Source organism: Myotis daubentonii, chromosome 8, assembly GCF_963259705.1.
Source record: "Myotis daubentonii chromosome 8, mMyoDau2.1, whole genome shotgun sequence".
NCBI lineage: Eukaryota > Metazoa > Chordata > Mammalia > Chiroptera > Vespertilionidae > Myotis > Myotis daubentonii.
Genome location: NC_081847.1, coordinates 61,917,603 through 61,941,481, shown reverse-complemented (window position 1 = coordinate 61,941,481; position 23,879 = coordinate 61,917,603). Strand labels below are relative to the sequence as shown.

The window sequence follows — 23,879 nt, the reverse complement described above, 5'->3', positions numbered from 1 at the left end:
TCATTTTTAAATCCTAATGACCTGTTTTGATTTCAGAAGGGGTAATTGAGAATAAAATATCTGTCAGAGTCACAGCGTAAGTCAAGACCAGACTTGAATTGAGCTCACCAGCTTGGTCTCTGCCTCTTCTTGTTGGGGGAGAAAAGAAATGAACAGGCTGAGTACAGAAGATGTGCAGGGCAATGAAAATACTCTGTATCTACACTAATAAAAGAGAAACATGGTAATTAGCGTACAACCGCTACCCTTTTCATTGGCTAATCAGCGAGATATGCAAATTAACTGTCAGCCAAGATGGCGGCCAGCAGCCAGGCAGCTTGAAACTAACATGAGGCTTGCTTGCCTCAGTGACGGAGGAAACCAACGTTCCCTGCCTGCGGCTGCTGGCCTCTGAGCGGGCAGTTTAAGAAACTCTGTAACAAATACTGCCGGACTTCAGCCAGCAGATTCGCAACATGGTAAGCAATGGCCAGAAACCTACTTTCAGCTGCGGAGGCCTAAGAGCTGGAGCCAAGCCTCAAAGCTAAAGCTGGCCCAGAAAAAAAAAAAAAAAGAAAGAAAAGAAAAAAAGGAGCAGTTGGGAGCTTCAGTCACCCCCAGCCTGAAAACAACCCTCAGTCCCTCACCCAGACTGGCCAGGCACCCCAGTGGGGACCCCCACCCTGATCCAGGACACCCTTCAGGGCAAACCAGCCGGCCCCACCCTTGCACCAGGCCTCTATCCTATATAGTAAAAGGGTAATATGCCTCCCAGCACCGGGATCAGCGGAGCCATGAGGCCTCCCGGCACCGGGATAAGTGTGACAGGGGGCAGCGCCCAAACCCCCTGATCGCCCTGCGGCTCTGTGTGTGACAGGGGGTGGGGCCACAACCTCCCTATCCACCCTGCTCTGTTCGTGACAGGGGAAGGCACCCCAACCCCCTGATCAGCCCTGCTCTGTGCCTGATAGGGGGGAGCTCCCCAACCACCACCCCCCACGGGCCCTGCTCTGTGTGTGACGGGGTAGAGCCATAACCCCCTCATCAGCCCTGCCCTGAGTGTGACAGTGGCGGCGTCCCAAACCCCTGATCGGCCCTGCTCTGTGGGTGATAGAGGGCGGTGCCCCAACCCCCTGATAGGCCCTGCTCTGTGTGTGATGGGGGCAGCGCCCCAACCCCCCTGATGGGCCCTGCTCTGTGAGTGACAGGGGGCTGTGCCCCAACCCCCTGATTGGCCCTGCTCTGTGCGTGACAGGGGGTGGCGCCGCAACCTCCCCATCGACCCTGCCTTGAGTGTGACAGGGAACGGTGCCCCAACCCCCCAATTGGCCCTACCCTGAGAGTGACTGAGGGTGGCATCACAACCTCCCAATCTCCCTGCTCTGTGCATGACAGGGGGCGGCACCCCAACTCCCCAATCGGCCCTGCTCTGAGCCTGACCAGGGGCTGCACCTAGGGATTGGGCCTGCCCTCTGCCACCCGGGAGCAGGCCTAAGCCAGCAGGTCGTTATCTCCCGAGGGGTCCCAGACTGCGAGAGGGCACAGGCCAGGCTGAGGGGCCCCCCCTTCCCCCCAAGTGCACAAATTTTTGTGCACCGGGCCTCTAGTGATACTATAATGGTGGATAGAGATCTTTATACATTTGTGCAAATCCATGTACTACACAACACCCAGAGAGTGCGTTGATTCAAACTATGGACTTTGGGTGTAATGTGTGTCAATGTAGGCTCAGTCATTGTAACAAATGCACTATGTTGGAGAATGTTGATAACTGGAAGAGGTTATGCATGTGTGGGGCGGGGAGCAGATGGGAAATCTCTGTACCTTCTTTTTAACTTTGTTGTGAACCTAAAACTGCTCCAAAATTAAATCTTTTTCATTTAAATTGAGGCCTCTATCTGGAAAGATAAAAGCTATAGACCCCTAGGCATAGGGCCCTGCTCCATCATTTTAGGTGTCAGTGTGAAAGTCCAGACAAAAACCACAGAACAGGGGACTTCTGCAGCTGCAGGAAAATTAAGAGGAACACGACACTGACAGGAGGAAGGCCACCAATTTCCATCCCAGCATCAGGTGCGCTCTCCTTTCCTGTCTGCCCTTTCTTAACAGACCCCACACCCTACAAAAGGAAGGCACACCTCTCAGGTATAAAAACATCCATGGCATCAAAGAAACACTGTGAGTTTTTGCTCCCCAAAAGCCTCTTTAATGATCAATCAAATACCAGCTACTCACTGTGGGGCTTCATGTCTTTCTCTGTCATAGCCATATGTCATTTCAGGGTAAAACAATGTTCTAGAGATGGAATATTTTAGCCCTTGTGGGATGTTATAAAATCAGATATATTATACAATTTAATGACCACACATCATTGTTCCCTTGACCATAAAGAATACATGTCATATAAGAATTGGTGAAATTTAAGAAATATATGACACTGATAAATGTTAAATGCAAAAATTGACTTTTAAATGTATCCAAATATATTTATTAGTTTTAGCATATATACTCACTCACACTCAAAGATGACATTAGCTGGAAAGAAAAGGACCTTCAAATAACTAAAAATGTGAATAATCCTGACACCTATTATTTTATTATTTTATTTTTGTCAAATTCAACGAATCTTATATTTTAAAATGCTATTACATAATAAACACTACATTAGAGCAATAAACTTTTGAATTCTAAAGCCAGGATGATATGTTTTTGGCAAACAACTGAGCCTAATAAGCCTAAACATTATTCTTAGTATTGCATGTTATTTTATTTTTTATTGAATTTATTGAGATAACATTGTTTCACAAAACCATACGTGTTTCAAGTGTACAACTCAACAAAACATCATCTGCATACTTCATTGTGTGCCTGACACTGATTTTTGTTGTTGTTGTTAATCCTCACCAGAGGATATTTTTTCCATTGCTTTTCAGAGAGTGGAAGAGAGAGGGAAGTGGGGGGGGGGGGGGAGAGGGAGAGGGAGAGGGAGAGGGAGAGAGAGAGAGAGAGAGAGAGAGAGAGAGAGAAAGAGAGAGACAGACATCCCTGTGAGAAAGACATATTGACTGGTTACCTCCTGCAAGAGCGCCAACTGGGCACAGGTAGCAAACCACAATCCAGGTACGTGCCCTTGATCAGTAATCAAACCTGTGACCCTTCCATGTATGGGCTGATGCTCTAACCACTGTGAACATACTAGCCAAGACAAGAAACCTGTAACTGGTTGTGATCAGTTAATTGTAAGTACTAACTGTACTCGACCCAGCCTGATTCTTTTGAATATAACTGCAATGCTTTCCAAATTTTTCAAATTATACAGGAAAATTTCACAAATAAAATACATGAGATTGCCGAAACCGGTTTGGCTCAGTGGATAGAGCGTCGGCCTGCGGACTGAAAGGTCCCAGGTTCGATTCTGGTCAAGGGCATGTACCTGGGTTGCAGGCACAATCCCCAGTAGGAGATGTGCAGGAGGCAGCTGATTGATGTTTCTCTCTCATCAATGTTTCTAACTCTCTATCTCTCTCCCTTCCTCTCTGCAAAAAATCAATAAAATATATTTTAAAAATATATATATATATACATGAGATTTAGTTTGGATTAAGTGTGCATTTTACAGTAAGATAGTGAAAATCCACTGTATCAAACATTTACCTATGATGTAATTTTTCCAGTAAAAGTCAATCCTCGTCTTATGAAATCTTTAATATATTCTACCTCTTAACAAAAAATATGCTATACCAATCTGCCACTGTGTCCATTTATTTTGAGTAGCATATACCTCTTTTATTAAATCTAGAGGCCTGATGCACAAAATTCATGCAAGAGTAGGCCTTCCTTCCCCTAGCTGCCGGCACCGGCTTCCCTCTGGCACTGGGACCTGGGCTTCCCCTGCAGCCCCAGCTTTGTCCAGAAGGTCATCTGGAAGGCCGTCCAGTCTAATTAGCATATTACGCTTTTATTATTATAGAAGATAATAGGAATGCCCAGCCGGCTTGGCTCAGTGGTTGAGCATTGATCTATGAACCAGGAGGTCATGGTTTGATTCCTGGTCAGGGTACATTCCCAGGTTGCAGGTTCGATCCCCACTGTGTGGCATGCAGGAGGCAACTAACAATGATTCTACTCTTCATTGATGTTTCTATCTCTCTCTCTCCCTCAGCCTTCCTCTCTGAAATCACTAAAAAATATTTTTTAAAAATAGAAAACCTTGAATCCTTATATCTTCAGAAATTGACATAGTTACTTCTGAATGTATGCCTATGATTTTTAATTATTCCCGCAAGTCAAATACAGTCACACACATTTACCAGAAAAACAGTATGCTTTTTCATTTTGATACTCACTTTACAATTCCTAATTTAGGTGCCCATTATATTACTATAAATTAATAAAAAACAATAGATTTGCCATGGTTTTATAACGTATTACAAAATATAGTTAATTCTACCAAATCTACATCATTTTAAACTTGACTAAACTGCTTTAATAATGTCATCTAATTTCTTTATACTTGTTAAAAAAAATTCCTCAAAATGCAAATTAACACTTATTTGAAATTAAAAACTAAGTTAGACCTTTTCTGATAGAAAGTATGACTGATTTGACTGACAGCTTTGATGAGAACTTCTGTGCTAACCAGATCATATGATATTTTTCATTCACCGATTAGCCTTAATCTTTCATCTTTAATGTTTAACAAAAAAAGTCTATATATATATATATATATAATATATATAATATACATATAAATATATATACAAAAAACTTAATTTTCCTCCTTCAACTGGTATTTACATTTTATATATATATATATAATGCATTGGCTAAAGTATATTAAAATTAATATTATTTTTGTTTTCTCAAACATTTCTGCATATTTCTATATTTCTGGGATAAACAAGGTATCTTTAAGTTTAAAAATAACAGGTGTACTTAACAGTTATTGGTGAATCTTCGTTTACTTGGTCTATCTACTTGGTTTCTTTTCCAGTAAATGAGAAAGTGCATGACTGGACATTAAATCTTTAAGGACTAGTTGCTTTTCAATTTTTTGCTTTGAACAATTTTGAGAATGAAATTAATCAAACTGTCAGCTTACAGGTCATTAAAAATAATTTCAGATGCTGGATCTCGATGTGAACTGTGGCATATAACTTGAAAACAAGCCGCACTGCTCTAACAAAAATCCTCTACTTCTATCTACCTCTTTATATGAACAAGTTTCTTGTCCCATATGGAAATAGAATTGGTGTTTTACCTGTTTGACAGTAATATATACCCACAGATACATGAACCAATTTTGTAAAGCTCAGTTGATTTCTGAACTACTTACCCAAGAAATTTTAACAATGATTCAATTATATACTAATAATTTTAGTGAGATTTCAACAAGATAAAATTCATCACGAGAGCTTTATAGTCCCATAAAGTCAAAGATAGAATTAAAATTTCAATGTATACATATTTTGTTACACAGAAGTTTAACAAATAATCAGTAAAAGACTTTCAAGCTTAAATATGCTGTAATAGGATAAATAAAATGTAAATACCAGTTGAAGGAGAAAAATTACGGAGGTCAAATTTCTCTCAACTGAATCAACACTTTTTCATGTACTTTTAAATGGATAATGGAGTGTATCAAATCCCTTTGATATTTGAATTCTGTTTCTGAGGGATGCCTTTAAAAGAATTTTTTAAAAGTTTCATTTTAAAATGTTAACATAGGGCATAAATTTCCTCCCTCTCAACTTTATAAACATATGTTGCAAAATTTCATATGTAAACTTATCAATGTGCAAGGAAGTGCCCAGTTTTCAAAATTCTTTAACTAGATACACAAGCATAGAAGTCGGACGACTGTCCAGGGTCAGTGCCTCACAGACAGACCTTGGAACTTATCAGCATCAGCTCCTTGTTCAGGGAAACCATTTCACTAAAGCAGGATCTCATAAACAGTATTTATCCTTTGTTTTGTTCCTCATCCTGAGTTTTGCTACAATACACCCTCCAGAATGAGTAAACTAATCTGTTGACTCTGTTTTGAAAATCATTCCACCAAAGTAAAAAGACCAGCCTGATAAGTGTCCCTAGAGTTGTGTTCTTCTCCCCTTCATCCTGTTATTCAGGGGCCAATGCCCTTTACAACTGAACCACCTGTACAACCCTCCCTGGACTCCTAGCTAAACAGTCAAAAGGATGCATACACAAAGATCCAGAGTTTTGACACAGAAGCAGGTTAAGTTCATGGTGTGTGCAGAGTGAGTCTAACTGTGTCTGATACAGACAAAGAACTGGCAGGAACAACATTAGTGGCTTCAGATTCAGGTTGGTCAAGTTCAAATCTCAGCTTTCCCCTTACAGCTTATCTAAGCCTGGTCAGTTTGCTCAGCCTGTGATCTTATTGCCAAGCCTGTAAAATGGGGGTAATTTAGTCATACACAGAAAAAAGCACTTGGAATAATGCTCAGACATTTTAAGTATTCTATAAGCATTAGTTCCCTTTTGTTATAATAGTTTTATCCATAAGTACTCTGCTGACTAGATATAAGGCTGATAAATCCCCAGCCGGTGCCTGGCATAGACATGGTAGTGGTTATGCCTCACTTACCATTTCTCTTCATTTGAACCAACACTCACTGTCTTGTCCACATCCTTCAGAGGAGAAATAGGATGCCAGTAGCCTGTCCAATGATAATTCTATTGGGAGAGGAATGGTGATGGTCCAATGGCATGCAGATACCTGCTTGGTTCACCACTTTCTTTTAAAACACACTTATTACTCAAGATGAAAATGCAAGGGAAAGAATGAAAGAAGAAAGAGGAAAAAGAGAAAGTTTAGGATCATGATAGCAGGTATGAGAGTAAAAGAAGCCAAAATTCTGATTCCTGAAATTTCCCTAATCCCACACACTTTTCTAGCTTTTGGCCAAATTCCCCACCAGCACAGTTATCCTTAAATACAGCAGCAAATACAAGCTACTGCAAGGAGACAGAAGGGAAAGAGGCCAAGTCACTAACAGGATCTTCCAATTAAAAAAACAAAACAAAAAACCTATTAAAAGTTTTTTCCTTTCTTCAATTTCCCAGGTCTTTTCCCTTCTGCATCTTCTCTAAGTAGATGACACAATCTTCAAACACTAGCTTGATTAGGAGGCATTCCGTTTTAAGAGAGAGAAAAAACATTCAAAGGAAATATTATTTAGAGGTCTCTTCCCCCGCCCCTTCCCTCCATGCAGTGTCCACATGCTCATGGGCATCTCCGAATTCCCACTGGCACACTGCAACTCCTCACCCTGCCCCTGTGAGCTCATCCTGCAGAGCCCTGCCTCAGGGGCTTCCTTGCTATAGACTCGGCTTCCAGCGTGCTTGCCAGGCCAGCCCTCAGCTACTTATGTGCCCCTCAGGATTGTCTGTGAGCTCCTGTGAGCAAATCCTCATCTTGGACTCGCTCGTGTCCTGAGTAGCCAGCCCAGCCAGGCCCCAAGGCCTCACACAGAGCTCAGCCAGGAGTGCTCGCCCACGGACGGACGGCGCAGCCACTTCCTAAGGCAGGAGGACTCCGTGCTGCCTCATTCCCCTCCAGTCCTAGAGAAGTTTTTTTATTTCTGGAAAAGACTATGCCTTGCAAACAACCCTAGACTATTCTTCCAATCACTGACAATCCCTCACCCCTGTGTTCAAATTTAGTGTATGGGACTGACGCACAAAAGATGAATCCTGAAGTACGAGGGGTGCCCCAGAATAGAAAAAACAGTATGTATTCAGAAAGCATCCTGAGAGAGAAAAAAATGCCAACTTAATAGCAATTTCCTATTTATAAAGAGATACAGAACAACAACCTGGTGGCGGGTAGCTGTCTTATTTTCACTAAAAGCAAGCCTAGGAGTGCCAGTGGGTGAAGAATGATGAGCACAGGTACTGCTCCAACTGAAACCCTCAGAAACACCACCAGTCAAGGGTGTGTGACAGCAAGACAGTGCACATGTAGCGAAGACTTCATAGCTGAGGAATCAATTTTCAAAATCATTTAATCTGATCCGCATAATCCTTTTAGATACTCGGGGTATTATAACATCCATTTTATTCTTCAGGGATTAGAGTCACAATTAGAAGACCTGACCCAAATGACATGCCAGATGGGAGCAGAACCAAACATTTGAACCTAAAGGTCCAGTCCTGGGGTCCTCTTCATCCTTAACAAGCAAATCACCCCATTTTCTCTCCAACTGCTCAGGAATCTTTCTAAATAAGTTCTTATGTATAAATTTGCATCTGTTAAATGATCACTATTTCATAAAAAATAATCTAAACCTATGTTTTAAAAATCACTCTGAAAGATACTGTTACTCTCTTAATATTCACTTATTCTAACTTTCATTCATGTTCAGTTTATTTCGGTCTAATTCTCCCCATTAACACTGCAAAAAAAAAAAAAGATTTAAATAAGCAAAGTACAAGAATCTATTTATTGCAGACTATTACATACCAAATAGTTATTTTCCATTGTGATTAATTAGACCCGCGCTCATTGGATTGTTTTAAATCCTTCAAATATGGATCTACATGCTTTCTTTGCCTCTGTTGAACCTCAAAAGAAAAAACAATTTGTTCTAAAGAAGGTGATTAACATCAGTCTCCAAAGGCCTGCCCACTTCCACCTGAAGTGAGTCTTAAAATAAATTATCTCTGACCTTAGAGGCACTTTGCCCCTGAGAACACAGATAAGAGATTTACAAAGGATTTTACACGTTTCACCTCAATCAGATATCCAGATGCTAAACACAAGAAATTACAAAAACAATTCTAGCCAGGGGATTTGAAGTGACACCGAAGACAACATTCTGCCCTCTTCTGCTCATGAAAAATATGGATAATGACTCTAATCAATTAATTTCATTCAAGTTGCTTAGAAGCTAAGTACTTTTCCTTTTAATTTACTATTTCAGAGGGCTGTGAAATAGCAGTAGTTACACTGCACTGCGGGGCTCCACCAAACTTACAATTGTTTTAAATGTCAAAATGAGAAATTGTGCCAAATATTTAAGCATACTTTGGGCCCAACAGGCAGGGACAAGAACACAGGCTTTGGGCCCAAGAGGCCCTGGAGGAAAGGAACACTCTGGGGCTCACAAAGAGATATACCCCTATCTGTGTGACATCCAAAAATGTGTTGGGGCCTCAGTTCCATAAACCATAAAATGACAGTGCCACCATTTCCACATTGTAGGATTGCTTTGGTAGCGAATAATATGTAAAGGACCCCATACCTAGGTGGTGTGCAATATTCATATTTCCTCCACCTTTGCTCCTGGGAAACCAGAGGAAATAGAGTTATTTGTACCAACATGACCACTACTGGAAGAAAACTTGAGACTGGGGAACCATACCCTATGGAGATTGCAGACACAAAGGAAGCACTCCAGGCAATGGCTCAAGGTTATTCCATCATCAAAGGGCTCCAACGATGACAGCAGCTATCATACACCAGGCACTGTGTTTTCCGTAGGATAACCAAGGAGATGACCATCATCCCCTTTCCACAGATGAAGAAACTGGCCTCAGAAAAGCAATGTGACTTTCACAGCTGATAAATGACGCAGCCAGGAGGAAAATCTCATGCTAAATCAGGCTGTAATCACCTTCAGAACACACCTGGGGACACAGAAGACTGATTGATTGATTTCGCTATTTATTTGTTTGTTTGTTTATTTTTTTAATTGTCAGTTAGCCGATGTGACCTCTGAAGCAAATCAGAATGCCACTGAATGACCCTATTTACAGATAAGGATCTGAGTTCCCTGAAGTCAAATAACTTCCTTCTCAGATGGCAGTAAGTGGCAGGGGGGGACCTCAAATGCAGACCTTTCCATCCTAATTTTTTTTTTTTTCCCATGCTGCCAGTGACTTCCCAACTGCGTTCTTCAAAGCAGAGGCATCTCGGAGCAGGGACCCTGGGTTCTTTCTGGCAGACCCCTCTCCTTGTATCCTCTACAATGTGGCCCTGCAGCGGCACACAGCAAGGACTGAGGCCTATTTCCGCGCCTTTGATGGTTGGCTGGCCTCGTGACTGGCTTTGACCAGAATAAGAAGGTGGAATGTGCCCTTATAATGAGCATGCCAAGAGGCCTCGGCCCACTTCTGCCCTCTCTTTGGAAACTCTGCCTGCTGGGTAATGAACGACCACGTGGAGGAGAGCCCAGCTGACCCAGGTGAGGCCATCCTAGACCAACATATAACCAGTCAGCCCCAAAATAACAGGAGTGCCCAGCCAGGATCTGCTGCACAGAGACACATACATAACGTACCCCAAGTCCAGCTTAGATCCACAGACCATCCATGAAACATGAAAAATAGCTAACGGTGTTGTTTTAAGCCTCCAAGTTTTGCAAGATTTGTTTCATAGCAATAGCTAACCATTAAACTCGTTCCCCAATGTGTAGTCACTTTTTAAATCTGTCCACAAAAAATTTGTTTAACCAAAAGATTTTTATATTTTCTTACCTATGTAAAATTTTGCTTAACTAAGAGGCTTTAAAAATAAGCTGATAAGTACTGAACTTGGCTATAACTTCTCTACTATCTTCCCACTCCAGTGGGCTTCACCTTTAGTGAGCTATATGATACATGGTGTCATTAGAACGTAAAAGAAATGCACAGACACAAAAGTTACATTTAGGGCACACCTGTGAATGGCAACTACATCCTCAAGTACAAAGGAAAAGAGTGAGCCTCCTTTATGCAAACCTTCCTTTGTGCAGAGGCAGCCCCTGGCAAGTGTGGGAGCATCTAAAATCCTTTAGACATCTCTTCAACACCCACTACCTTTTAATAAGCAACTTCATGCTATATCAGGCAGGCTCTTAGATCATACCCAGTGTTCTAAGTATTTTCTCCTACCTTCATCTATCTGTGGAGAGCAGCTCCCAGGTGGCTAGGACACTAGGTGATACAGGCTGCCTAAGGCGCAGCAGGTAAACAAAGCTTGATCAGGTGCATGTAATTGAGTAGATTCGAAACTCAGGAGAATGTTGTAAACATCTTGACCATGCCCTTACTTTGCCTCGTGGAACCTGGCTATAAAATAAAGACTTGGCTTGCAGGCCCTGACACTGTCTCTCCATCAGAGAGGGCAGCGTCCCACCCAGACCCAGCTTTCTTCTCTTATCTGTCTTTTCTTAATCCTTCACAGCCCCTTCAGGCTCACTGAACCTGGCTGTGCTGGCACGGCACACCATCCAAAATGACCCATTGATCCAGGTCTCATTCTTACACCATGGTATCTGACAAACTAGTTTGAGCTAAGATATACTGGATGACAAGCCTCATGCTCTTTAAGTGATTGGAGAGACCTCATAGATCCTTGAATCAAATGTCTTCATTTCACGAATGAGAAACCTGACACCTAAGGATGTCAACTTATTGAGGTGACAGCTAGTTGAGGATGTCATATTTAAGATGACTTAATAATAAGCCACCTCTCCCAGAGATGACATTTCAACAAGCACCTTTCTTCCTTGGTCAAAATGATGAGCTAGTGGAAATTTTCAAGTGCTTTAACAGACTGATGTGCCCATTTTTAGGTTTGTGAGTATGTGAAGAATTACTACAATCAAAATGTCAAGATTGTGGCCTATGCTTCTGGGGTGACTAAGGCCAATAATTCTGCAATATCAATATGTTTCAGTGCAGATGAGATGAAGGAACAAGTGCTGGAAAATAATCTTCCCAATATCATCTTGTCTCATAATCTTCTTTAAATGAGACATCTCAAAAGGCAGCTCTTATCTACAAAGATCTAAAATCATGTTATTATTGTTCTAAAATGTCTTTATTCTTTCACTATAATACCCTAAAAATTCCAGACTGATATCACATTTTCTAGAGGCCACCAAAGTGGAAGATGGGTATGAAGCAGGTAAGTTCTTATAAAAATCTTGCTTCATAATTCATTTTCTCTTCTGACACCAGAAAGCCTCCACTTCATAGAAGAAATTCTCTCCAGTCAATTATAGTTTGGTACATAAAACTTCATGTGATGATCCTCAGATGCTTTCTTAACACTAGTCAAGAAGATGGTAATAAGTCATCCAAAGGGTAGAATCATTACTAATTTCAAAAGTTGCTAAACTTTAATGAGCACCAAACTCCTCTGAGGTGTTTACCAGTTTGTGACTCGATTCTAGAGATTTCTGACTCAGTAGGTCTGTGGGGCCATGAACATGCATTTTTAAGAAGAGCCTCAGGTAACTCCGATGCAGGTGTCCCACAATGCCTTCCATGGCACTGAGTAGTTAGTGCTGGCTTTTCATGATATGATCACTTTGTTATTTTCAGGGGTTTTTCTTTTAAAACATAATATTGGCCAAATGTCAATGACATATATGTGTGTATAACTACATATACATCACCTGTACGGCCTCCAGGCAGAAATATCAAAACCTTGAACCAAGAAAGGGGATCTCTTAGTCTGAATCATATGAAACTGCCAATACTCAATCTTTTCTGACCTATACAAACAGTGAATTCATATGGTTAAACCTACAATGGACATGGACAATAGCAGAACAAACTGATCCCCCCTTTTCCTCACGATTGAACTGACATAGCCCTGTCACCTCAAGAGGCCTCCTAACATCATGGCATTGGTTTAGTCTTTACAATAATCCAAAAAGGTATTTTTCCAGAAACGAAAACCAGGGCTCAGAAAAATTATATAACATGCCCAAGGCCACATGGGATTCAATGGTAAAAACAGAATTCAAAACCTAGCATACCTGATCTGCCCTGGTAGTGGGAGGAGGGATGGGGGAAGAGAGTAGGGGACTCTGACCTTCTTTCCACACCGCAGGGACCGCCCTACCCCCACCCCCCACCCCCGAGCTGAATTCAGGGCCTTAACACCCTCCACTTGCCCAAGTCCCTCTGTGACTGGGCAGGTTCCCACTCCAAACCTTCTGAGAGTCAGTAACACAGAACTGTCAACAAGCTGCCCACAGTGGCTCCCTGCCCATGGACCAGTCCTGGAAAGAAAGGGAGGGGCTCACTAAAAAGCCATACAAACCACAAACAGGAAGAATATGGTAACTGATAAACTGAGAAAATAAGGCAAGAAGCCCCATACTATACACACATGACATAATCCCAGTCAGTAAAAATTGTGAAGATTTATACCACATTCAGTGGTCCACATTTCAAAAGTCAAGGAAGTGAAGACCACAGTTTATGAGACTTGTCCAAGCAGCCTCTTTTTATTAAGTTTCATCACCTGAGAGTGTACCACACTGGATGGAAAAGGAAGGAGAGCATGCCAGCTGTACTAAAGATGAGCCCGTGGTAAGGTACGGAAGTCTGAGCTCTGTGTAGGTATAATTTCATTCTATGTCAGATATAAAACTGCAGAGACAATATGTATTTTTCCCTGTCCTGTACCTTCTTACTAGTGAACCATGGTTCTTTTAATACACCAAATGACTAAATCACATCCCCCCAAGAGGCATGATAAACCTACCGCATAATAAATTTTGTTTTTTAGTGATCAGTATTATATCAAAATTCTATGTTCCAGCAAAAACTGATTTAAGTATTTTGATTATATATGATAAAATTACAGGCTTAATTTTACATAATTAACAAAAGGTAACACTTTCCCCCTTAAATTTATAAACTGAAACTTTACACACCTATAAATTGCTAAGGTTACCAAGCACAACACCCACCACCTGGGCCTATGGTTAAGGTTATTACAAACGCTTAAAAAACTCAAACTTCATAGAAAGAAAAAAACATCAATGAGCCTAAGTAATGTGGTATTTTTTTCTTCCACAAGGGAACTTCATTCAGTCATTTATTTATTCATTTATTCAACAAATGTTTACGAAGTGATTACTACATGCTAAAAACACTGTTCAGTAATTTGAATTACACATTATCAGCATTTATTTTAAGAGGAATGCTTCAGACCACTTTATAATTTTGTATCTAGATAGAAAACAGCAAACCAATTTCAAGCATGTGGTTATGACGTGATTTAAAGTACCTCAAACTACTCCAACTGAGAAGAGAGAGCAAATAGAATCATCAAAACTGGATTGTGGAACAGACTGATATACCTCGATGTGAGGTTGGAGGGACGAGAAGAGATAAACCAAAGAACTTATATACTTACATGCATAGCCCATGGACACTGGCAATATGGGTAGGAAGACCTGGGGGGAGGAGGGAAGGATGGAAGGAAAGAGAGATGGGGGGAAAGTGGGAGATATATGTAATACTATCAACAATAAAAATATATTTAAAAAATAATAATCTAGGCAATGAAAAAAAACTGGATTGAGAAAAGGGTGTGGTGTAGCTCCCTTCATCGTATCAGAAGGCCATCTCTGAACCTGTTCTGATTCTCTCTCTCTGGAAGCAGAGGAAAAGTAGTGGGGCCTCAGTAACCCAGACTGAAACATATTCTTTTCATTGTATGCAATAACTCTGCTTTCTGCGTAGTGAATAGGAATGAGAGATTAAAATGAATATTCACCCATCTGAAAACAAACTGATGCTCTGTAAACGTAGCCCATAAAAAGTAAATGCTTTGCTTCTGCTCAAGCTGCTTGCGTTTTGAAATAAATCATTCTGTTAAACAGTGGCCTTTTCCTCCAGGGCAGATTCTAAAGTCAGCATCCATTTTAACAAGTCTCTGACAACACTACTCTCCTCACTCTCTCCTGTACACCTGGCAATCATTGCTCTTTGGCCTGCGAGGTTATGCCCCTCCCCCATTCACCCCAGTTCTAAGGTAAGTGACACAGGCTTCTCCTAGCACATCCTCCATCCTCTACTTGCTTTCAACTCAGGGCCCAACACTTGTGGGTCACATAAAAAGTTTGTAATGACTCATGGTCTTCTGAGTTGTAAGCAGACAAACTTACTGAATCGGATTTCCATATAAATTTTAATGACTTCCTGATTTATATACCTAAACTGACAGTGTTGTAGAAGTAATCTCTTGCAGATGTAAGCACAGTACACAGGCCACTGCATATGAATGTTACACACCTACATATGTCATTCACTCCACTGCGTCTTCTAGTCTACTACTAAAATGCCTGATGGAGAAGGCCCGAAAGGTTAACATGAACTCTTACTTAGTGTGCACATATATACTACTTCTTTTAGTTCCACTGCTATATATAGAATAACAACAACATATCTTACAGCCCAGAAACAGAAAGAATGAGGAAGATTATCACAGATGAACCTACTTGGGGTCGGTGCTTGAACAACAACAAACTAAACTACAATGACTACTAGTGGAACTTGCACGAAAGAATTTAATTTCACAATAAAGAGAGAAACATGTACAGGAAGATGAATTTCCACCAACTAGCATGCCTTCCTTCAGCTGTGAGTGAGTGCAGGCAGCCTGCTGGAGAAGGCTGGGCCTCTGGTTCCTGCAGGTGGGGTTAGGGATGCAGCTACACCTAGTGATCAGCGGCGGATTGCAGCAGCAGGAGCAGGAAACAGGAGGCTGGGCTGCCTTGTGAAAATTCTCTCTTTCGAAGTCTGGTGACAACGTTTTCAAGATAAATTTGTTAAATGACATCACAATCACCCTTATTTGCCTCGAGTATTAAATGACAGAGATGCAATGATTGTCTTTTGTGAATAACAGAAAAACAAGGCTCGATTTTAGGATACACATTGTCAGTATTTTAAAGAGTTGTATAATGAAAACCTTTCATTTTCTATTTGAAAGTTGAGTTCATTTCCAAAGGCAAAATTTCACATTTCCACATTACAACTCCAACTTCTATGTATATTAATTCCCAGTTCTCTACTGAGAAAGTCCTTGTTCCTTTTCTATTTCAGCCGATTTTGAAACTTTTAATAGATGGATGATTTTTCAAAATATGGAAACTAGATCTTTCTTACCTTTGCTCATTGCCATCCCAGTGTTGCCTCACCAAAGAGGGGCCTCACAGAGTGAGCGTTCATGAAATATTTACTTGAATTAAAGGCATTATCGTAATAGGCACATTGGGCTCTCTGCTTATTACAACAAGCCAAAAAAATGTCTTCTATACACAATATCAACCCAGAAAAATTTCCAATGGCTAATCATCACTGCAAAATTTAATTAAAACTTTACATTGTGGCAAGTAAAAATATAGAAAACTTTTTTTTACAACTGGCTGGATCCAATATCTTCCCCAGATAAGACTATTATTTGAAATGTCACACTGGCAATTTCACCTAACAATCACATCAGCCTGTGCATAATTTTGGCTGTGTTCACCAAGAGGCTAATAAGTGCATGTGAATTCTGTTTTCACCCCTAGATCTCTTTCAGCTCTTGTCAAGGGAGGCTGAAAATGCAGGACGGGGATGCCAGTGCTTTTGGGGATGCCAGTGCTTTTAGAACAGCAGTTATCACACTTCAGCGAGTATCAGAATCCCCTAGAGGGCTGTCCCAACAGCCTGCTGCCTGCGTGCCCAGAGTTTCTGATTCAGTAGGTCTGGGCGTGGCCCCAGAGTCTGGGTGTTTAACAAGTTCCCCAGGTGCTCATGCTGCTGGTCTACGGACAACACTGGAGAACTACTCTTGTGGAACAGCGTTTCTCAGATTGTGGCTACAAACCAGGATCGCCTGGGGATGCAGTGGGAGCCTCCAGGGACCTTCCACTTTAGCATCACCATGGCTCAGCACAGAAACCAACCTTGGGAAGGACCACCCTCCAGGCGATCCTGGGCACACTAAGTTCTGAGAAGCACAGGTTTAAACAAAGTTCACTGCCAACACTGGCTCAACACCCCCAAGTCCTTCCCGAAACCACCGAAGCTGCTGAGGTATAGATCTATGGGCACATTGTGTCACTCTTGCTTGCCCCCCCTTCCTTATGTTCCACCCTTAACAGCAAAGAGAGTGTAAGGACAGCGAGCCGCCCCTGCTAGGATGTCCAGAACTTACGTGGCTTACACCTGAGCACACAACCCTTCCCTTCTCGTGTATGTTTCTTTTTATTTTTCTCTCACACAGTCCCACCCCTTAATTATGCCCTGGCCTTGCCAGCCGCCCCAATGATGGTGGGACTACAAACTACCAAGGTTGATGACTAAAGCTTTCCTACTCCCCACCCAACACCAAGCCCTACCTCTTTTCCCTGTAGTTTTTTGGACTACAGTGTAGACTCAGGCTTTCTGATGACTAAACTGAAAACCACAGCAGTATTTTAGGAACCTGAGAAGCTGAATCTTCCTATGATGGGAAGTTTCTATTATTTTGTATCTTTTTAAAATTTATCATCTGAGTTTGAAAAACTTTTGTAATTAAACCTTCTCTCACTTACAACATAAGCTTATTAATATGTTGATTCATAAAGAAAATATGCACACTAAGATATGGAACTGTGAGGAAGTTTGTGGGAAGTTGAATTCCAAAGAGTAAAATCTTAGATTAAAATTAAAAGCATGATGTACATCACCCTTACGAAAAATGTTTTACTGTTGAAAAGTATGTAACTAATTAAAACGCCTGATCCTCTAACTATAAAAACTATGTCCTTAGATTTAGATAATAACACTCATTGAAAGGAAGCAATACTTAATACAAAAGAGTTCCTCTACCGAAATGGATATATACAGCCTACTGATTCCTAGAATGTATTACAATTGCTAGGGATCTATGAAAAGTTTAACTAAAGTCAATCAACTTTTATAGAATTGTCACGAAATACTTACATGTTAAAACTTACTTTTCCCCAAACTAAAGATTATGCTTAATTCAGATACAGTTTATATAATCTGAACACATAATACAATTTACTTTTTCATTATGTTCATTTAGAATTACTTACTGTATATATATATATATATTACTTATCCATATATCACTATATAAAGTAACTTCTCTTCTAAAAACCTTTAAACGAACCCTTTGAAAACAGGATAGACTAAATCCTTTAATATTCCAGATTAGAACAATTTGCTGCACTCACACAATACTTCTTTACATACACATAACACTGAAAATGTTATAGTAATTTCTTGGCATATTTCTTTCATGCCCACTGATTTCAATTTTAAGTATGTTCATCACATCAATGATCAATCTAGTGACAGCACCATAAAAATATAAAATGTCATGACTCTAAGTTATCTGCATAAGAAAAAGTCAAACAGCTAACCAAATCTATCCCCACTCTTTGTAAATTTAAATATGTTAACTGTTGTATTTTGAAATAAATTTAGACATATAAAAATGTTGCAAAAATAGTACAAATACTTTACACACTTTACCTGCCTTCCACAACATAGCATAACCACAGACTTACCAAAACTAAGAAATTAAACATTGGTACAATACTACTAACTAACGTCCTTAAAAGAATATTTTGAAAAATGAATTTCTCAACAAGAGTCCCAAATTCATCGTTATGTTAAGGTTTGATCTGTCCCAAATACTTACAATAATGAAACAAAGGGCCCAATCTGTATTTCTATTTCTGCAGACCAGAGTTTGCTTAACAGAACTTAACACATCAGTCCCATTATAATGTAAAACTAAGCACTTTGTTGTAGAATATATATAACTTGGCTCTTTGAAAAACTGGAAGAAAGAGGACTAGCTTGCCAGCTGTTTGGCTTTCACTATGGAAAAGAATTTGAAGCAAAAGTAAAATGATTTCTTCCTCACAGCTAACTTATGCATGTTTTTACAAAAATTATTTTTAGTGATCATTAAAAGCCTAGAAGGCAGAAAGTGAGCCTCCAATATTTTGCCTAACAAATTAAAAATTATCAAAATAATAATTTTTAAATGGAATGTTTACAATAGATGAAGTCATCATGGACCAAAAAACCTCTTTCTTTTCTCTTTTTCTTACAGTAAGTTTAGCACTCTATTTCTGATGTCTGGCATCCAAATTACATGTAGTAGACTTCCAGAAATGATTAATTAACAATTATATAAATTCCAAACCCATTCCACAAGAGGATATGAGAATGAGGAGTACTGCATAAGGGGAACAGCCAAGTACCTTGTGTATAAATCTTAGTTACATAAGAATACCTCCACTGGTTACATAGAACCTCATGAGTTAGTCCTTTGGGTGGCCTAGAGGACCTCTAAGGAAAATGTTCCTTTCATATGAGGAAAAACGCAAGCGAATTCTAAATTCTAACAACCACTTCTATCCCGCCCTTTTGTGTCAGTCATGTTTGCAAACCACCAGGATTGGTAACTTATTCAACAGATAATATGTTAAGTCTAAGGCTCTACCCTAAGTGGTTTATGGAGAACCAAAAGGAAAATAATTTACTTGTCTTCAACAAGCTTACAGTCCAGCTTCTCTGTCTTTAAATTTGTGTCCCATGTTAGGTGAAAAGTAGCCACGTTAATACAATCTCCAAAAGAATCATAAAAAGAAATTGTCATGTCTCTCATAATATCATAATTAACTTTCTCAACATGCATGACTTTTCCAAAGCATTAAGTGCCTTATATCTGTATCACCTAAAATACAAAGTAGAGAGAGGAAAAAAGGGAATGTGCTGCAACATAACTGATCCTTTCGTACACAAAGCTTGCCAACTTTAAATTTTTAAAATGCCAATATTTCTAAGCAATCTCTCAGATACTGTCCTTCATTTCCCCTTTACCCATTAATATACTAAGGTAACTCTGGCTTTCCAACTATAGAGAGGACATATCAAGTAATGGTAAGTCAAACAAATAGAATGATCTATTTCCTCTGAGAAAAAAAAATCTGGCTAAATTTTAGTAGAGGTCTGTTTCAGTTCGACTGATAATTTAAATCAGCCATAACACAGACACAGGTCAGTACTACCCAAGCTGAAATACTTTTTAATGATGAGGAACTAAATTGTATAAATAAGCTACATAAATATTTGTTTCCAAACTCTTGTACACAACTTAATAATCCATCCAAATGCTATTTGACAAAGCTTAACTTCAAACAAATCCCAGGCAGAAAGTTATACTTCTAAGGTCCTCATACTTGCCCTCTAATACTAATAAGCTGCAAGGCTCTAATATTGGCAAATCTACTCCATATTTCACTAATAAAGAATGCAGGCCAAAATTTCCATCAATCTTTTATCAGGCAGCAGTGTGTCACTTTGTTAAATCCCTGGAGCAAGTGCAATTACCAGACAGTTAAGAAAATGTTAAAGTTAGGAAAAGGGTATTTCTCTATTGAAGTTGGTTTGGGTTTCACAGCACTGAGCCAATCAGGCAAGTAACTACAAGCTCAACTTCATCTCTGCCGCCAACTGTGGTCAACGGTCCTGCAGCTCAGCAACACATGTGCCTGTATGTGCCTCGGATGCCAGTGTGTAAAAATGTATGTCTCCACAGGCCGGAGAGCCCAATGTCCTTTCCAATGTTTAAAATATGCGTTTACTGCCAGTGAAAATCTCCATCACATTACAAAAAAAAAAAAAAAAGTCCAACTTAGTCATTCCTCCAGAATGGAAACCTACTTCGCAACCCAAGTTTAAGGCCAAACAGCGGGCTTTTTATGAAAAGAAAAGCAAGATGCCCAGTGCCACAACTGTATCTGGACCTTAATGAAACTAATACACATGAGAAACCAAGTGTGAAATGTGCAAGCGTGTGCCGTCCATCCACGCGTGTGCTCCAGGTCCTACTGGCGATACAGAGGTAATCCCTGTAACACTGCTCCCCGACCCGGACTCAGAACGCTCCGCGCTCGCAAGCAGGCACACGTGGACACACACACACACTCACATGTACTGCCAGTCTCTCTCTCCCTCTCCCTCTCTCTCTCTCTCTCTCACACACACTCACACTCACACACTCACATGCACTAGCAGTCCCTGCCCACCTGGGACCCCCGGGGGCGCGGCTGGGCTACCACGTTGCCACTGGCCAGCGGCGCTCTGCTGGGGATCGAGGGTGGGAAAGTGGGGGTCGGCGGGCAAAGGGCCTCGGTGGCGCGAGGCCTGGGGTGCCGGCTACTCCCCTCCTGGGCCGCCGAGTCTCCCTCTGGCGCGGAGGAGGAATGCCCGCTTTGGCTTTCCGGAGCTGCCACGCGACTGCCTGAGGATCCCTGGTCACCGGGGACGACCGGCCGGGGCGGCGGCGGGAATGGCAGGGTGCTGGGCGACCGTCACAGTCCCTGGAGCTGCAGCCGGTCGGCACGATCGCCACGGGCGCAGCCTAACACCGGAGATCCCGCCCGGCCGCTGCTCCGGGTCCGAAGGACCGCGCAGCGCCCACGCCCGGCGGCCGGCGGCTGCAGCTCCGAACTTCAGGCAAAGTTTTCTGCCGTTCCTCTCGGAACCGGCCGGGGACTCGGAGTGATGGCCGTCCGCCCGGAGCGCGAGCCCAGCCAGCGGAGGAGCGGGGGCCAAGATGGGGGTCCCTGGTTCTGGGGCTAGTGCTCCTGGCCAGTCCGCTCCGCCAGCGCGAGTCCTCGGAGCCCGCCCTCCCCAAAGGCCCTTCACCCAGCGCCGGCCAACGGGCAGGATCGGTGCCCGGCCCGCCGCGCCCCCTCCCCGGACGCTTGGACCGCCTAAAACTCTCCCACCCGGGAGCTGCCGGCATCCCGGGCTCCCGCTCCGGCCCGCCTGCCCCAGGGATGGCAAAAGTGGCCCCGCTCACCTGAAAACGCCTCCCCGGCGGCAGTTAGCAAAAGTCCGGCCAAAGTCGCCAGGCCGATCCCAAGTCTCATGTTGCAGAGTGCGCGCCGGGCCGCTCCTTGGCGGCCGTGGGTGGGCGCGCGAGGGCGGAGGGCGGTCGGGATCTTTGGGTTCAAGGCGAAGAGAAACAGAACCAGTCTGCCAAAGTGCCAACGGCTGCACGAGTCCGAACTCCCGGGGCTCCTCGGGCCAGGGGAGAGGGTCCTGGTCTCCCGGCCCGGCCGCTGATCCCACGAGGCGTCTGGCGCTGCTGCAAGAGGGAGCGGAGGGCGCGTCCGCCGAGCCCAAATCCGCCCTCCGTTCCAGCGGGTGCCGCCGCTGTCCTTCCCCGGCTCCGGTCCGAGCCGCCGGCCGTGGCCGTGGCCGCGCGCGTCCCGCCGGCTGCCCCTCCGCCGGCAGCCCCGAGCCCAGCCCCCGGGAGGCGGCGCGCCAGTAGCCGAGCCCGCGCCGGCTCCGCGCGGGGCGCTTGCTCCCGGACTGACTGGCGGTGCCCCGCAGGCCGGCTGGAGGGGGAGCCCACGTCACGGCCGCCAGGCGCCGCCGCGGTCCGCTAGGGGGCGTGAGCGCCACCCCGCCGGCCCGCGCTGGGCGGCAGCGGCGCCTCCGGGGGGAGCGCGGCTGGGGCGGCCGCGGCTGCCACCGCCGCGCGGATGTGGCGGTAGCGGAGCGCGGAGGAAGGGCGAGACGGCTTTCCAGCCGGCCCCCCTCCTGGCCCCAGGCGCGCCTACGGCTGGTGGCTGGCCGGGCGGGGAGCTGCGCCTCGGCCAGAAGTTTGTCCCGGGTCGGGAGCCGCTAGTAGTTTGTGGGAGTGGCGACGGGACCCGCGGCCTGCGGCCCCGCGAACGGGGCGGCGGAGCTTCGAACCGGCGGCGGACATCAGCGTTACCGAGCAGGGCCAGCGTCACCCCTGTTGCAGGGCCCGCTCTCCCTGGAGGCTGCGGGAATGCGGAGCCAGGAGGTCGGGGAGGCTCCGAAGGGCCCCTGGCTTCTCTGCGCCCGGGGCAGAGCGAAGTTGGCCGGCGCCGGGGAGGGAGCGGGACCCGGGTGCGCCGCAGCCCGGGAGCGCTCCAGCTCGCCCGCGGGCTCTGCGGACAGGCGGGCTCCAGCCCCTGAGCCCAGAACCCGCGAGGCAGGACCGTTCTGCTGCTTCATTGTGCCTCCTCCATCCCGAGTGGGCCGCGGGCAGTGCACGCGTGGAAAGCGGCGTCACACCGAAAAGAGGGCTTGGACATAACCAGTGATTTCTGTATCTGGTGCAAAGTGTTGAGAAAAGGGAGAGGAGGAGATGTGGGCAATGAATCAAATAATGTCTTGAGATATTTCATTTACCATTTGGGGTATGGGTTGACTATAAGAAGTGAATAAAAAAGCTTTAGATGTTTCAGAAAAGAGTAAAATTACCAAAAACAAATAACCCCAAAACTATCTCCCTGGGGATATGCGTAATAAGCCAGCACCAATAGATGCCGGGCCTAACTAACTGAACACAATATAAGGCCTGGGAAGAGGTTAAATTATAAACCAAAGTAACTAACCACGAGTAACACCGTGTTCTAGCACAGGCAATGACATAGGCAGTAAGGCCAAATCCATGATACAGATGTGCTCAGGGCTCCTCTGCACTGCCTTCCCCTAGTGTTTACACAGGTTCATAAAGTACATTAATCCCACACTCACCTCCATCATGTCTCCAGTGGACCCCAGAACCAACCAGCAAGGATATGTTACAACTGTCACCTCCCAGGTCACATTTAGTTGCCAGACAACTTTGCATCTGGTGTCCCAACCACCCCCAGGTCCTCTTTCTTCAGGAATTCCACTTATTAGGTCCTTTTTAGAAGTGCTCTTTAAAAGGCTCTATGACATAGAGTCTGTGTTAATCATTTACTTCTTAATATAACTTCACATCATCCTGCTGCCTCTCCCAAATATGTACTTGTTGAGCCTTACCTTTAATTAGTAAATGAACATTTGAAGTATCAGAAAGGAAGGGGAGTCACATGCCTTTAAGGATCAGCAAGTGAGGATGGGTTTTTCATTTCATTGAGGTTGTGTGTGCACTATGATGGTGGCCAAATTTCTTTCTTTCTTTTTTTTCTTTTTTTTTGAGTGGTCATGTGCTTTCCATTGGAGCTTTTATGCAAGTAGGTGCACGGAGGATCCAGAGAAGGAGAAAGAAGTCAATCTAGTAACTTTACTTGTGAGTAACTTCTTTACATCATGTG

At 43.3% G+C, this 23,879-nt stretch overlaps 1 protein-coding gene across 5 annotated transcripts in view; it reads right to left on the bottom strand.

Moving 5' to 3' along the window:
- The window catches only part of PTPRM (protein tyrosine phosphatase receptor type M), a 661,667-nt gene extending 639,500 nt beyond the window's left edge, over positions 1–22,167 (bottom strand). For 2 of the 5 annotated variants that reach the window (XM_059706597.1, XM_059706599.1), the window contains exon 1: positions 21,617–22,166. In XM_059706597.1, the coding sequence (XP_059562580.1) occupies positions 21,617–21,686 (70 nt within the window). In that variant the 5' untranslated portion in view covers positions 21,687–22,166. Of the gene's footprint in view, positions 1–6,589; positions 6,618–21,616 lie in introns of those variants that run through there. The other 3 variants (XM_059706595.1, XM_059706600.1, XM_059706598.1) reach the window with 3 other exon arrangements.
- Positions 22,168–23,879: the final 1,712 nt, after the last annotated feature.